This window comes from Anastrepha ludens, chromosome X (genome assembly GCF_028408465.1).
Source record: "Anastrepha ludens isolate Willacy chromosome X, idAnaLude1.1, whole genome shotgun sequence".
NCBI lineage: Eukaryota > Metazoa > Arthropoda > Insecta > Diptera > Tephritidae > Anastrepha > Anastrepha ludens.
In genome coordinates this window covers 76,833,340-76,848,657 of record NC_071503.1, presented here as the reverse complement: position 1 = coordinate 76,848,657, position 15,318 = coordinate 76,833,340, and the positions used below count along the sequence as shown (strand labels likewise).

Below are 15,318 nucleotides of genomic sequence, written 5' to 3'. Positions count from 1 at the left end.
ATTATCGCTTACGCATAAGGCAAGCTACACTAGGTTACCCGGGTAGTGTCCACGATGCAAAAATGTTTTCGGACTCCTTGCTCTCAAAACACCCACACAGATTTTTGTCGACATCGCAATGGATTGCTGGTGATAGTGCATATCCACTGAAATCATATCTACTGACCCCATTCCGCCTAAATAGTGCAGAATACACTAGAGAGGAGAGAGAAAACTTTAACAAATACTTTTCAAAATATCGCGTGCGAATTGAAAATTGTTTCGGGGCTGTGAAAGAAAAATTCCCTAGCCTGAAAGGACTCAAGTTCAGATTGCACACAATACAAAACAAAAGAGATTGCAATGATTGGATAATGGTATGCTGTATTTTACACAATATTTTCATAAGCTTCAACAATAGGGATCAAGAATGCAGTTTAGAGCCAACTACCAACTTATTACCGTTAACGACCCTTAGGGATAGTTTATTAAACTTTATTCAAAATCAACCCAGTAATTAATGCTACTATCAATCTCCTCCACCATGTCAATAAAAGCCAGTTACTCCAAATATGTTTACTTATAGCAGAGCTGTTCACCCCATATACACTTTTAGCACTTTTGTTTTTGTTTTGCCCTGAAGAATAAGCACAGATACAAATTAACACTTTGAATATAAAAACAGAATTTTCATAGCACTCCCATTTGACCTTACATATAAACTCGATTCATATGAAAGTGCCTGAATTTCATATGAAAGTGCAAACAAAAAGCCAAGGCAGTTTGGTATGATATTCAAATTTACATTAACAAATTAACAACAAAAAAATTTTCAAAAATATTATAGCACTGAAAAATTTTTTAATTTAAAATATTATATATTATTAAAGGGGACCATCAAAATTCTTTGAACTTTTAAAATAATTTTTTTTTTTTTTTTTTAATTTAAAAAAGTTTCTGTGCACATATAATTTTGTATATGTATTGCGACTTCAATATAAACATTTGTGAACATCCCTGCTTATAGTTTTCAATCAGTTGTGTGGTTTTTATTAATAAAACGAGTTAAACTCAAAAATATTATCATACGTACATATATGAGGATATGATTTCATGAAGTTTCATTTATACTAGCCAGTCTACATAAACAGCGTAAATAATCCGTACGTCAACGAGGCAAAATATCTTGGTTTAACCCTTGCTGCTAAACTGCGTTGGAAGGCGTTTTAACGTAGTTTTTCTTTTTTTAATATATATGTTCAATAAAAATTGCTTGGTAGTATCTTTATTTCGTTGTACTAGTTGTAATTTCCAAACGTTATTCTGCTTATACTTTGAGATACGTTAATAAAACAAAAAAAAAAAAAAAAAAAAAATTTATACTTCAGTTTCAATTCCTCCATAGCCAAACGCTCTTGCATTTCAAGTTCAAGAATTTTCAATTTTTCTTGGCTTTGGAGTTGCTTTTCTTTAAAACTTTCTTCATTTCGTACCTGCCTTTCCTTTAGCTCAAACTCCTTTTGCTTAAGGGTGCAACTCCTTATCTCTTGCTATAGTTTCTGCCTCCAATTTCCCCTTCTTGAATGCCATTACTTCAGCTTGTACCTTCATAATGTCCGAAGCTGCTGTCCGGCTGTATATACCTTTGCAGCTCATGTCTGTTGTTGGAGTCAACGTGCAAACCGGACTCTGAGAGCTCGTGGTTGGTGTCATGCTAGAAGTGCATACCGGAATATGAGGGCTTTCCGTAATCTGTACCAGCCTTTGCTATTCGGTTTCAATTATTTTGCCCTCTTTAGTCAATTCAATTATTTGGCCCTCTTCAATTAAATTTGCCATTGTGTCATCGATAACGGAAGATTCGCAAATCCGGCTTCCAAAAATGTCATCCAGCTCGTAAAAAAATGAGCACATTTTTAGCAAAGTTCCTTGGAAAAAAATTTAGGCTATTGAAATTAATCGGCAAAGAAATATTTTAGGAACCTACATACCTTTAATGGTATCGCCGTTCATGCTCCCGGCTCCCGTCGATCCCTCCCATGTTTTGGCTTTGTTGTAGGTCGATCTCATGTTCCGCACTTTTGCACGCACCAGCTTCCACTCCATTGTAATATTCTTCTCCTCGCAAAAACCCTTATAATAAACTTGAGCGGACGGCTTCTGCAAAATAAACGTATGCACGTACATAATTTTATTTTACTTCTATGCAAACAAAAACTAACCTCAAGTCGCCGATAAAAATTCGATAAGAGACTTCTCTTCTGCCGCCGTCCATCTTCGAGTAGGGTTGCTGCGAATGCGCTTGCCTCTGTCCTAGAATAAAAAAAAGTTTTTAAAAAGCGAAATGAGTTGGTATTTAAAAAAATATTACTTACTTTATTATTTTGCTCTAATTCCATTCTAATTCCGATTTTGCTTTTGCACAAATTGTGATGGTAAACAAAATCAGCTGATCGTATAGCATAGACATAGCACACTAAACATACCTTTCAAAGTTGTATTGAAATAGCAGTATTTGTACATGTTAAACAAAAACAACAACTTTACAACTGTGCTAATACAATAGCATGATTAAAGAAATACGACAAATAGTACATATTGTGAACTCCCTAATTGTTAAGTTTCAAAAGCAAAAGAAAATAACTAGATTCCTCAATTCATTGTTTACATAACGGTAAGTTATTGCAAGAACATGTAAATATAACAACCAGAAAGCCTGAGTACAGTTTTAAAATATGTATATGGAAAAGGAATCAATAATATACAAAAACGAAAATTAATATTTTGTTAGATTACCACAGACAGATGGCATGGACATTACAGATGGTTCAAAGCTCGAGGGCAGGGTGGGCGGAGGTGTGTATTCCGAACATCTGGGGATCTCCTTCAGTTCTCGGCTACCCGACTACTGTAGTGTCTTTCAGACTGAGCTGATGGCAATAATAAAAGCCGCGACCCTGATACAGTGTGATGAGATATCCGGAAATGATATCTACATTTTCACTGATAGCCAGCGGCGATAGAATCCCTCACAAAACAGTCGACAACCTCCAAGGTAGCCATGAAATGCCGCACATCTCTTAACGAGATGGCTGAGTCATTTCACCTAAAGGTAACATGGGTTCCTGGCCATCGCGACATTGAGGGTAACTGTAGAGACGATGAACTAGCAAGACCTGGCACTAAATTATCTGACGAGCACATAGATAAGGATATAGGGATACCCTTACAAACATGTAAGCTACACAACCTTGAAGAAATTGTAAAGAAAGCAAACGAAAGATGGCGTAATGAAGCCACCTGCAAAATCGCCCGTCAACTGTGGTCGACTCTAAATGCTAAACGCACAGAATCTCTGCTAAGCCAAAATAAACACAGTCTTAGCACATTGATCTCAGTCATAACGGGGCACTGCCTAATAGGTAGACACGCCCAAAGGATGGGTGTGCCAACACATGACTTCTGTAGAAGTTGTCTAGATGAGGACGAGGAAGAGACAATCCCGCACCTACTGTGCCACTACCCTGCTCTATTCTGGGTAGACAATTTTTTAATGAGTTGGAAGACCTCAGTTCTGTAGAAATCAGAGATATTTTAAAATTTTTGAAAAACATACACTGGTTTTAGGAGAGATAGGGACAAGCTCCCCACGCGGCATCACTATGGGCTATGAGCCTGAGTGTGTCCCACAGGACAACCGCTTCAACCTAACCTAGATTACCACGATACTTTAGGGCTTCGCTTAATCTACATATTGGATTTTGAGTTTACTAACTTTTCTCTTTCCTCACTTGTAATGTTCGCCCATTCTGGCCGCATAACATTTCGTCAAGCCCCTCCTTACTTGTTATTATATGCCAAGAGTCAAAGCTTATCGATCTCGGCTGACGAGGTCTTATTTCCCCCAAAAATGGCTTGGCTCCAAAACTTTTGATGCTTACTTACATAATTATTTGCAAATTCAATGTGTTTTCTTCCGTTTACAAATAAAATAAACGGTTTTCTACAACGATATCCAGCTTAATGTAAAACTTTTGTAGCAGTTTCTGCACAAATTCTTCTTTTAGATGTTTGATTTACGTTTTCAACAATTGCTTATGATGTGATTCGAGGATTAACTTTTGCCACACGTAGAATTTCTAGTTGCTATATTTACATGTTACTGCAATTACTTACCGTTATGTAATCAATGAAGCTTGGAATCTTGTCTTTTTTTTTTGCTTTTAAGAACTTAAGAATGTAATGAAAAAGTAACTAAATAATATATGTATGTATGTATGTTTTCAACTGTAAGTTTATATTGTGTTCTTAATCACTTCAAAAGTACTTGTAAGGTGTACGCAGACTATATGGGCTATATTTATATATATACAGTCTGGTTCACTTAAGTAGAGGCAATAATTTTTATGAAATAGAATGGTCAATCTTTACGTGAAACAAGGTGCCTCCTAGGGTAAGAACTACAAAAGCAGAACTGCGATGGCTTTAACACCGAAGGAAACCCGCAAAATCCTTATGATTATATCAAAAGAAAAAATTAAAGAAATGGGAAATGTTGCGGCCAGGAAATCCACAGTTCGAAGTGCTATTCTAGAAGCGCCACATCTGAAGCATAAAAATTTACAAAATAACCTCCTTTGAATAAAATTCGCAAAGAACGGCGCCTCGATTATGAAATGGATGGACTGAGTGGATACAATTACTATTTTCATGACTTAAGATAGGTAAGGTACTTGAGTCGACATCACAGCCGTGAAGGCCGTGTTGTAATATGGGGAGCAACATCGTGCTATGGCGCGTTCGAATCGAACATTGTAGACTACATAATGGCAGGAAACAGCTATAAAGCTCTGATGGAATCAGCTTTTTTCCGAGATTCGTAAAACATTTTGACCTATTAATTATAGCTTTCAGTAGGATGTACACACTTCAATGGTCGTCAAACTTGAATTGCGTCCCAAAACGTTGCTACTTTAACATGGCCACCGTATTCTTCAGATCTGAACATTATGGAAAATCTGGGGGGATGGATGAATTTGAAGACAAAAATGATTTAATTTGAACCATTAAAACGGCCCGGTCTGAAATTTCTTTAGGCTCCTCTGGAGAGTTTGTACAAACCCATTCATATTTACGAAGTAATTTACAAACAAGGTGGCAGCACAAACCATTAAGCTTTAAATAATAAATGTTAAAAAAAATCTGTATTTATTGTTATTTTTTCTTATTTGGACACAGTAAGCACAGTATTACAGCTGCTGACGTTTTACTGCTGCGAAATACCGTTACATGGAATAATATTTTGATACATGTTTATTTGTGGTGATATGCTGTTCACTAGACAGGGCTAATTTACTGGGGCGACAGCCCTTGGTCAGGAAAAACCCGAGTCATTCCGGTAACGTAGAACCGGCTGCCGTGGGAATGTTTATTTGTGGTCAAGCTCCTCCTCTTATTCGTGGTGTGCGTCTTTATGCTTTTCCACAAGTGGAAGGATCTACAGTTTTATTTCGACAGGGTGGAAGTATGTCAGAGTGCATTCTGGTTGGGTAGGAGTGTAACCTGTTACAGATGCCAGAGTGTAATTTAGTTATGGGCGGTGGTTGGATTCTTATAAAGGCTTTGAAGTAGCGAAAGATCATGAAAATGGTTACATATTTTGGTGAATGCCGTTTAAAGTCTGTCTGTACTCCTTCGGATCCAATTCTGCCTTATGTATGTGTGGGGGTCGTCGGTAATTTGGAGCTGAAGGCTTCTGACATGCCTAGAAGGTGGCCAGATGATCGCTTTAAATATCGTCAGTAACGTATTATTGTCTTTGTCCTGATCGTGGTTGTATTCGGCGCTAAGGAGGACAAACAGTCGATTGGAACACTTAAATACTTAGGGTTATTGACATCAGAGATTGGTGTGCCATCGCCTTGTTCTTTTATTTGGAGTATGAACTTGTTGTTGTGAAAAGGATCGGCTTGCATTTAGTGGGAAAGTGTTAGGTTCCTTGCACTGAAGAAGCAAAAAAGTTAAGAGATACAACCGTTTACTTTAGAACACAAGTTATCCATGTCATTGCGGGTTCCAATATTGAACAATGGTTCAGTTTTCGTTGAAAACTAGTTTGTTTGTTTGTTTGTTAACAGTAATAGAAGCCCCGTTAGTGTAGGGCATATCACCCACGTCTTCGTCTAGCTCATTTAACGGTAGGCCCAGGAAACATTCTGTTTCGGCGGGTTGGGTCCAGAGGGAGAGGGGTGTTGGATGAGTAGGTTTTAAAGCGCATGTGAAAAGGTGGTTAGTGTCGTGCGGGGTGCCTTCACATGTCGGACATATGTTTGGTATGTCGGGGTCGGTTCTGGATAAGTAGGAGTTAAACTTGCTACCTCACGACGAAGCTGGAGCTCTTCATCTGCAATAGGTGGTGGTTAGACTCCGATTACGGCACTCACAGGACGGGAGCTTAAGAAGGTGGTGACGGTCTCCCGATGAATGTCGTTTATTGACTGTCTAAACACTGTCTGGTCCAGTAAATTTCTGTCAGTTTTGTCCTGGATTTCGTCGGCGTAGTTTAAGAGGTGTCTCCTGACGTGCCTGGGAGGCGGCTAAGGCTCAAGCAGGTGTCTGCAGGGGTGAAACCTGCGGTAACATCCTAGCAGGAACTGCTTGCTGAGCAGTTTGTTATGCTCCATTACTGGGGGCATTTGTGCTTCGTTGTGAAGGTGTTGAACAGAGGACAACAGCAGGCAACCGGTCGCTGTCCGAATGGCAGTATTTTGGCATGTCTGTAGCTTTATCCACTGCCTTAAAAGTCGATAGCAACAGTTCTTTGCCTTTGTCCCCAGCGCTGCCGCCAAGCGATTTGAGGACCTTGTTGCGATTTCGGACCTTAGTGGCAATTGCGGTTGTGTGCGCTGAGAAGGAGAGCAAACTGTCGAAGCTTACACCCAAAATTTTGGGGTTGTTTACCGTCGGAATTGGTGTGTCGTCTACTTTTACCTTAAGGGACAGCTTTACCTCCTTTGTCCAGGTGGTAAAGAGGGTCGCCGTGGACTTAGTGGGGGAAAGTTGGAGATTCCTCGCAGTGAAAAAGCGAGAAAGGTCGGTGAGATAGTTGTTCACTTTGGAACACAGACCATCGATGTCATTGCCCGACGCCATTATTGTACAGTCGTCAGCGTATGAGTCCAAGGAGACTCCCTCTGGTGGTTGGGGGAGCTTCGGTATGTACAATTTCAACAGCAAGGGAGAAAGGACTCCACTCTGTTGTACATCTTGCTTAATCTTTCTCTGCTTTGATATTTGATCTCGAAAAGTCACTGACGAGTGACGACCGCTCAGGTAGTTAGCGGACCACCTCTTCAGCTAATAAATATTCTCTAGTAGCGTGAAATGGCTGACTTTATCGGAAGCCTTCTTCAGATCCAACGCTACTAGGACAGTCCTCTCGCAGGGGCGGTTGGCTATTCCCATCTCAGCCGGTTCTACGTTACCGGAATGACTCGGGTTTTTCCCGACCAAAGGCTGCCGCCCCAGTAAACTAGCCCTGTCTAGTGAACAGCATTGAAAACTAGTAGCGTTGCATGGCTAATAGTGTCGTAAACCATTGAAAAATCCAACATGACTAAGATGGTTCTTTCACAGAGGCGAACTGTTTTGGTTGAATTTATGCCTTTAAGCGCTGTGGTGGTCGCTTGGTGATCCGTACTAATGAGAATCTGGTAAAACATGTTTCGTGGGGATGGGCAGTAGCAAGGACTCTCTACTGAGGAAAGGAGAGCTATCTGATAATATGACTCCTTAGTTGACGGGTTTCCCAGGTTTCAATAGTGGGATCACTTTTCAGGGATTATAAGAGCTATGGACAAGTTGAAGACCTTCGTGACGTAGTCTATTCTCATTGAACTCAATTGTTTCAGCATCATCATGCTTATTCTGTCAAAACCAATGGTTTTCAGGTTTTGACTTTTTTTTTTCTTCTAAGGTGAACTCCTCCGCTGGTGAAGGCAAGTACTGCTGTTTGAAATCTGTGAAACTAGTTACAAGACCGTTGATCGTATTCAACAGATGATGCAGCATAAATTGATATTCGTTGAGTGGGACTAGGACTGAATAGTGGACCAAAGGTTACTCACTTCGGAAGCAAAGGTGTAGCTCTCCAAATATTGGTTTACCAATTAGCGAATTTCTTAATTCCAGGATCGACCTGTCGAAGATGATTATTCTCGTTTGCTAAAATAGCAGCCCCAGTTGGAAAATTTGGGTAGATTTTTGCAGTCGCAGCTCTGATCTCCTTGCGGAATTTGCGCTCATCAACAACTGAGGTTGTAATAGGAAGAGCGACGAAGATATTCTCAGTAAGTTCCACGACACCGACCTAATCAGCTTTTTTTCAACTCTGCGAGTTTATTGAGCAGTACGATAATAAGTAAGTGTTAAAGATAGCAAAGGTCACCATGTTGTGCTAATTATTAGACCCGTGCTGTCAATTTTTAGGTAAGTCAAACTGCCGTGGCTACCCATTATCCTTGTGACGTGTTGTCGTTTACCGTGCTAAATGTTAAATCGTCTATCTGCTCAGTCAATATATGCCCACATGATTATTTTGTAGGTCTAATCAAAAATCGTGATGCCCGATAAAGTTGCCAACTAAATTTCTTCTCTGAGCAGCACACCAATATCAGAGGTATCCTGCAGGTCGGCTGATGACAGGGCGTATGCATACTGCAGCGGTTGAATATTTTAACTCGGCAGCGCTTGACCGGACAGCTATGCCTTAAAATTCGAATGCGCTATTTCAGACCAGAGCATATTCGAAGGTGATATGGATTACACCTGCCTTATTCCAAGACACTGAGCTTTGACACACTCAACAGACTGTTTGGGTACCGAGAACTGCTAGTCTGACAAATGAATGATCTGAAGTGTGCTGCATACATATGTCCCAAGCTTGAGTTTGCGGCTTAAAATATCATCTTTAAATATGACTTTAGCTCCCTTATATTTTCTGATCTCATTCTCCCGTGTGTAAATACCTAACCTAAAGTCCCTTGAAAGCAGAAGGATTATCTCTCACTTCTACACGATATTCAGTGCCTTATTTTAGCCAGGACTCTTCGTTTTTATTATCCACTTCAAAAAAAGGGGCTTTAGTTAGAATTATGCACTATATGTCCCAGTATCGCACTTTCTTGGAGTTCTATTACGTTAGATTTTTTTTTGCCAAAAATTGTGTATTTTAAACTCAATGCTCGTATTATTTTAGCATTTTCCGCTATATGTTGTATCAATGATTTGGGTTTTGTCAGTAAAAATTTTGCAGTTTACTGACTTTTTCAATGCAACAAACAAAGAAACCGAGCTGCAATGTCTTGCTCTATAAAACCATGTTTGTAAGGTAGAAATCGCAGAACTGAGAGAGGTTCGTTTTCTGGGGCGGTCAACCCTTGCTCGAAAATCGAGTCTTTCCGGTATGTAGAGCAGGCTGTCATGGGAATGGGGTTTTTCTTTTTCAGTTAGCCTAAACAAATGATCTAAATACGGCTCAATGGATAGTAAAAGTGGATCGGGTCGACTTGGAATTTGTGATAACTTCTTAGATTGATGATGAGGCCTAACCATAAATAAAACGATTTCATTTCGATTTTCCCTTCATTCTATAGCTTTACCATGAGATCCCTGGATCTTGAGTCGTTTCACCACTCTTCTAGCAGTATACGTATTAGCACACAAATAGTTTACATATATCCTACACTTGTTTTTTACTCAATTTTATTCGAAGCAAAATAGGGAAACACTTTACTATGCTCTGTACGTTTTTGAGTAGCGTATGTAGTGGGTGAATCCTCTCATTCTTGTGAACGAGCATGACACTGACTAATTGTAAAAATTTTGAGCAGGAAAATTTTGTAAACGTCAGAGTTATTTAAAATTATATTGTATTTAAGATTTAGACCATCCGGTATATTAAGATTGCTGAATTTAAAATTTTATTTAAATTCTCAAAAACAGGCGAACCAACTAAATCTAAAAAACGAGATGGGAAAATCAATTAGTCTAACGCTCAAAATGTAAGCAATTCATAACTATTGGCGTTTTTGGCTCTTATTTCAGAGTAACTGGTGGTGAACTATTTGATCGCATTGTTGAAAAAGGCTCATATACCGAAAAAGATGCGTCCGGTCTTATAAGACAAATTTTAGAAGCTGTCGACTATATGCATGAGCAAGGTGTCGTCCACAGAGATCTGAAGGTAAGAATATTATAGCAAAACACGAATGTTCCAGAACCGCCTGGCAACAAAACTCGAATGAATGAGATACTAACACAAAGCCATTAATTCGTCTTGACACTAGATGACAAGACAGACCAGGGCATGACAAGTCGCCAGAAGATACGTGTTGCGGAGTTTAGAAATTACGATAGTCATTAAGCACATGTATAAAGTATAAGCAGAGGTACACGCACATAGGGTATTCAGTCATAAGTTAAACGTGTGAACGTGTAAACATAAAGTAAAGTAATTAAGTGTGGAAATTAAATAAAACAAATTGTGTTGACATTAGTTGTGACTATTTAACAGTCCAGTAATCGAACTCAGAGAAATTATTGTGAGACTTTTTTTTTGGATGAAAGCGTAACAAATACGTACCGAGAACGTCAATGTGTTCCAGCTGAAAACAGAGAAGGCAGAGAATCCAGCATCATCCTCAGGTATAGACTTGAATGTCATGATGACTGCAATATCCCGAATGGCGTCGCAAATGTCCTCACAAATGTCAGTCGAGTTATCGTAGCTGGAAAAGCAGGATACACGTATATCCAAGCTAGAAGGATATGCAACTAGAAACATGACGGCACTATACCATACCTATATTTAAGCTCGAAACAACACCAAAAAAATTACTTCAGGTAAAATTGCTGCTTGGTTGTCTCACTTAAGACTTCCGCCACCGAAGTACTGCAGGCAGTTCCAGAACCCAATCTGGGCAGTTATGACAGACTGATGGCAGCAATAGAGAAACGTTACGGGAGTGACCACAGGCAACAGATGTTCCAGATGAAACTGACGAATCGCAGAAAAAGGACAAATGAGACCTTGCAGAGATTAAGCGTTTAGTGCATTTGGCGTATGCTAAGGAGCAGACGCTATCGTGGAAAATATTAAGTGTGAGGCATTTATAAGAGGTATACGAGATCCGGACACCGGACATTTTCTTTTGCACTGACACAGGAAACAGCAGATCTCTCGAGCAAACCAGTGTACAAAATTCATCGGGTTGAAGTTAAAGAGCCTACCTTGTTAGAAGAAGCAATTAAGAGAATAATACGGGAGTCCTTACCTCAAATGCTACGACTCAGCATTTCGGATATAAAGTGTTATAACTGCGGTAAGACGGGACATTTTGTATGTAGTTGTAGTTGTAGAATACAATATAGCCAACCGAAGACGAGCTCAGGCGGAAGTAAGCGAAATACGGTGGAGAGAAACCATCTAAAAGGGAAATGGCGATAGAAAGTCCTGAGGCTAATGGATATTTGGTGCATTGGAATAGTCTTCAAATTATTAATGTATGGGAAAACAAAGACTGAAATCACTCCCGTATTCAGAATTACATCCGTGTTAGAGGAATTCCACAATGGACCAAGTGGAGACCATGTGGGCAGCGGTATTACTAGGTAAATTGCAAATAAATATTTGCCAAAGGGATTCGAAATTGCGCGCAGTGTATGGCAGCGAAAGATCCAAAGGAGAGAAGTCATGAAAGATTACAGCAATACATCGCGGGTTCAATATTTGTGCCGAATTGGGCGAATCGGTTTGGAGTACCTATTGAGTGGTATTCAGACCAAGGAAACTTCTAGTCCGCAGTATTTAAATATATGTGTTGCTTGCTAGGAATTAAGAAAACACGTTGGACACTCTTGCACCCACAATCGGATGGAATGGTCGAACGATTCATTCGGAAGAGCACATATCCAAATGTTCTTGTCGGCCTCTCGCTCAGCTGGAAGCGATTTAAAGCTTCCGGGTCATTTATCATTGGGAAAAGGTGCCGCTTGTGCAATGGATGCAGGTAGTTATTGGGAAACACTGCAGGATGACATGGATGAATTACGCCATCATGTGGGGCAACATACCCAGCTAAAAAGTAACAAGATGAATCACTTTGAAGCGAAGATAATTTGGCACTTATTTATATGATTAAAATATTGAAGGATTTGGTGTATCGATAAGTTAACACATTTCACCGCCGCAGAGCCTCGAAAGCAATTTTGATGATTCCCCGGAATCGCTCCCATTCTTTCATATCCGCTTCTTGGGTATCTGTAATATTCCCAGAGGGATACCCAACTCTCTACGTGCCTTTTGAAAGTTTTGGGCAAGAGAGCTGTCAGAGCATTTATATCACCCAGATATCAGTGCATCTGTACCAATACACACACACAGCGGCAGATCTATTGCATCTATATAAACCAGACATCAGTGCATCTATAACATGACATACACACACAGCGAAAAATTTAATGTATCTTTAGATGCCCTCGATTCGCTGCTTATCTGCTCGCTATATCTGGGCTCTGCTCACTTGACGAAATAATTGCAGTAAAAGCAACAACAAAGTAGCAAGATTTCCCGTTAGTGAGTGCGGTTATACCTTTTTCAGCGCTACCAATATATGTTCATTTATACCAGTTGATTCATCTATTCGCCACGGGCGAACTTTTGGTGAAACGAAGAGGCTTCATATCAACCAGATACCAGCGCATCTATAAAATGAACACAGACAGCGAGCAGCAGCAGCTGCAAACCTCAAGTATGGAACCAGTTGATTCTAAGTTTAGTTTGCTTCTGTTTTGTCATTGGAATAAAGCTTACAAGGAAGTGGCGTCCTTATCAACAAATCCGCTTAGACTAACGCTATAATTACGGAAGGGCCCAACTTGCCACACCACTTAAACTTCTTCACATGAAGGGAATTCAAAATATTTAAGTAATTAGCCGAATTTCATTGTGTGATCCGCGAGAAAACTTTTTTTTCTCGTATTTCGAAACATAATAATAAAAGAAAATTAAAAATTTTTAATTTGTTTTCTAATTGTTTCAAAAGATAATAAAAAGATGATAAAACCAATATAAATGAGTGTGTCTAGGAAACAAGTAGAAATATTGCAACAAGCAAATGAGCAAACTAGGATAGCATTTAATACCTAGTTAAACAAAATAACGCAAGTCTTTCGGCGCCTATTTCCTCTATCCGCAGAAAACTACCTCCTGGATAGTATAAATCTATCGCCTATTGCCATGGGGATTTTGAATTGATCTGCAGACAGAAGACCAAAACACGTTTTAGACACGGAACTAAGTGCTTTAAGGAAGGGTAATATGTCAATATTATGATAGACTTGACAAATATTTAACTCTCAAAAAAAAAAAAAAATATATATAATAACGCATAGCCGTAATAGGGAATTAGCCGCCGCGCTCAATGAGCAGGGTAGGGAAAACGCAGTAATAGTTAGGCCTAAGGTGTCCGTTGTGTGATATTCTATTTTCTGCCAAACCAGAAGATTTACCCTCTGATCTGACTACAGCCCAGGAGTTAGAAGTCAATCGTATGCGTCATGACTTCGCAGGAATCTTTGCTGTAGGCAACTCGACAAATTCAGATAATCTGAAATATCGAAGTGCATATTCATTAGCATTGAAATAGAAACTTTGGTGAAAGACGGTTTCATACGAAAATCTAATTCAGCTCATAACACTCCAGCCCATGTGGTGAATAAAAAGGGGTTAGATGAATACGGTAAACAAAAACTCGGCAGGGTAATTGATTTAAAAACAAAAAATTAAAGAAAAAACGATTGGGGCAGATCGAGGAAGTTCAAATTTGTTTACTACCTTAGATCTAAAATCTGGCCTTCACATAAAAAGAAGGACCGCGAAAAAACGGATTTCAGGATAAAGAATGACAAATATGAATTTAGCAGGATGCCATTCAGTCTGAAGAATGTGCCTAGTACAAAGAGATTGAATGCGAGTGGTATTGAAAGACCTATGCCTTCAAAGCTCATTTAGAAGAAATATATATGTAGTATTTAAAACAAGTGACTATTAAGCAATGACAAATAGAATTAGTTGACAATTAACTACATAGATTTTGTAAGATTTGTTGGTGTCTTCTGAAAAAAGATTTCTCTTTATTTGGGAGCCCTCTCATCATAGGATTTAAGTGCGTTCTTAGTATGCTTGTTTGTCTTCTGCTAGCGCTTTGTATTTTTTCGTCAATAGTATCGGTATCAAGGTCAAGGTCAACCAAGGCATCTTGGTTATAGTTATTTTAGACTGGTCTTGTTGTAGTATACTTAGATTACTTTTTGCAGCAATGCCCAAACCTCAATTTCTTCCTTATATGCTCCTGCCAGTTTAATTCTGAGTCGATCATAATGACCATCGATCCGTTCCCATGGTAGCCGGTTCTACGTTACCGGAATGACTCGGGTTTTTCCCGACCAAGGGCTGCCACCCCAGTAAACTAGCCCTGTCTATATAAATATATAATTGGCGCGTACACCCTGTTTGGGTGTTTGGCCCTGTTTAGTGAACAGTATATCACCCTACTCCTTACGTAAGAGGAGCAACTCCTCGCAGCAACCTTGCTCCAAATATTATACATCTCCTCTGGGCTGGTATTGAATCCAACCCAGGGCCAGAGGTATTCTATTACTGCGTATGCCATAAACGGCTCCACCCGAACTCCACCTCGGTTAGGTGCAATACGTGCAACGGGTGGAGCCACTTTAAGACATGTTCAGGCCTTAAGACTCATAGGGCGTTGTCCACACGGTATGTGGCCACATGTTGCTCCCGCCAGCAGGTGTTCGATGCCTCAACGGCTACTACTCCCCCTGATAGGCCGGCACCACCAACCGCCACCACAACCCATACCTCCGCGGTGAGAAGCCTATCGGAGCAACAAAACTCCCCCGACTTAGCCCATCCCCGGACAAACCAGCAGCTCTTGGTCCCCCGTCACCTGACATCACTCAAGTGCAGTTCATACAATGGCTGGTGCTATTTTCGGAGATGTTCCGGCCTGCGCACCACCCGTGAGAGCAACTGACTACGTTGCTCCCCGCTGCAGAGCTCTGCACCCGCAACCGCCCCCCGTGGCGCGGCCGCACTAACTACAGCGGGATGTACAGCAGGCCCAACGCAGGCAACCCACACGTCCCTCACCCCGCGAGTTACTACTACCTTACCAAGAAGCTTTAGGCTTCTTCAATATAACTGCAACAGATTCACGAGTAAGGTCGACGACCTTGTCATGTCGGTCTCCTTGCCGC

General features: G+C 40.1%; 1 protein-coding gene across 9 annotated transcripts in view; it reads left to right on the top strand.

Moving 5' to 3' along the window:
• The window catches only part of LOC128869629 (calcium/calmodulin-dependent protein kinase type 1-like), a 361,072-nt gene that overhangs the window by 268,375 nt on the left and 77,379 nt on the right, over window positions 1–15,318 (top strand). For all 9 annotated transcript variants that reach the window (XR_008455349.1, XR_008455348.1, XM_054112200.1 and 6 more), the window contains one exon: window positions 10,084–10,222. Coding sequence is in view for 7 of the 9 variants with exons in the window: in XM_054112200.1 (XP_053968175.1) it covers window positions 10,084–10,222 (139 nt within the window). In the remaining 2 variants the exon portion in view is untranslated. The remainder of the gene's footprint in view (window positions 1–10,083; window positions 10,223–15,318) is intronic.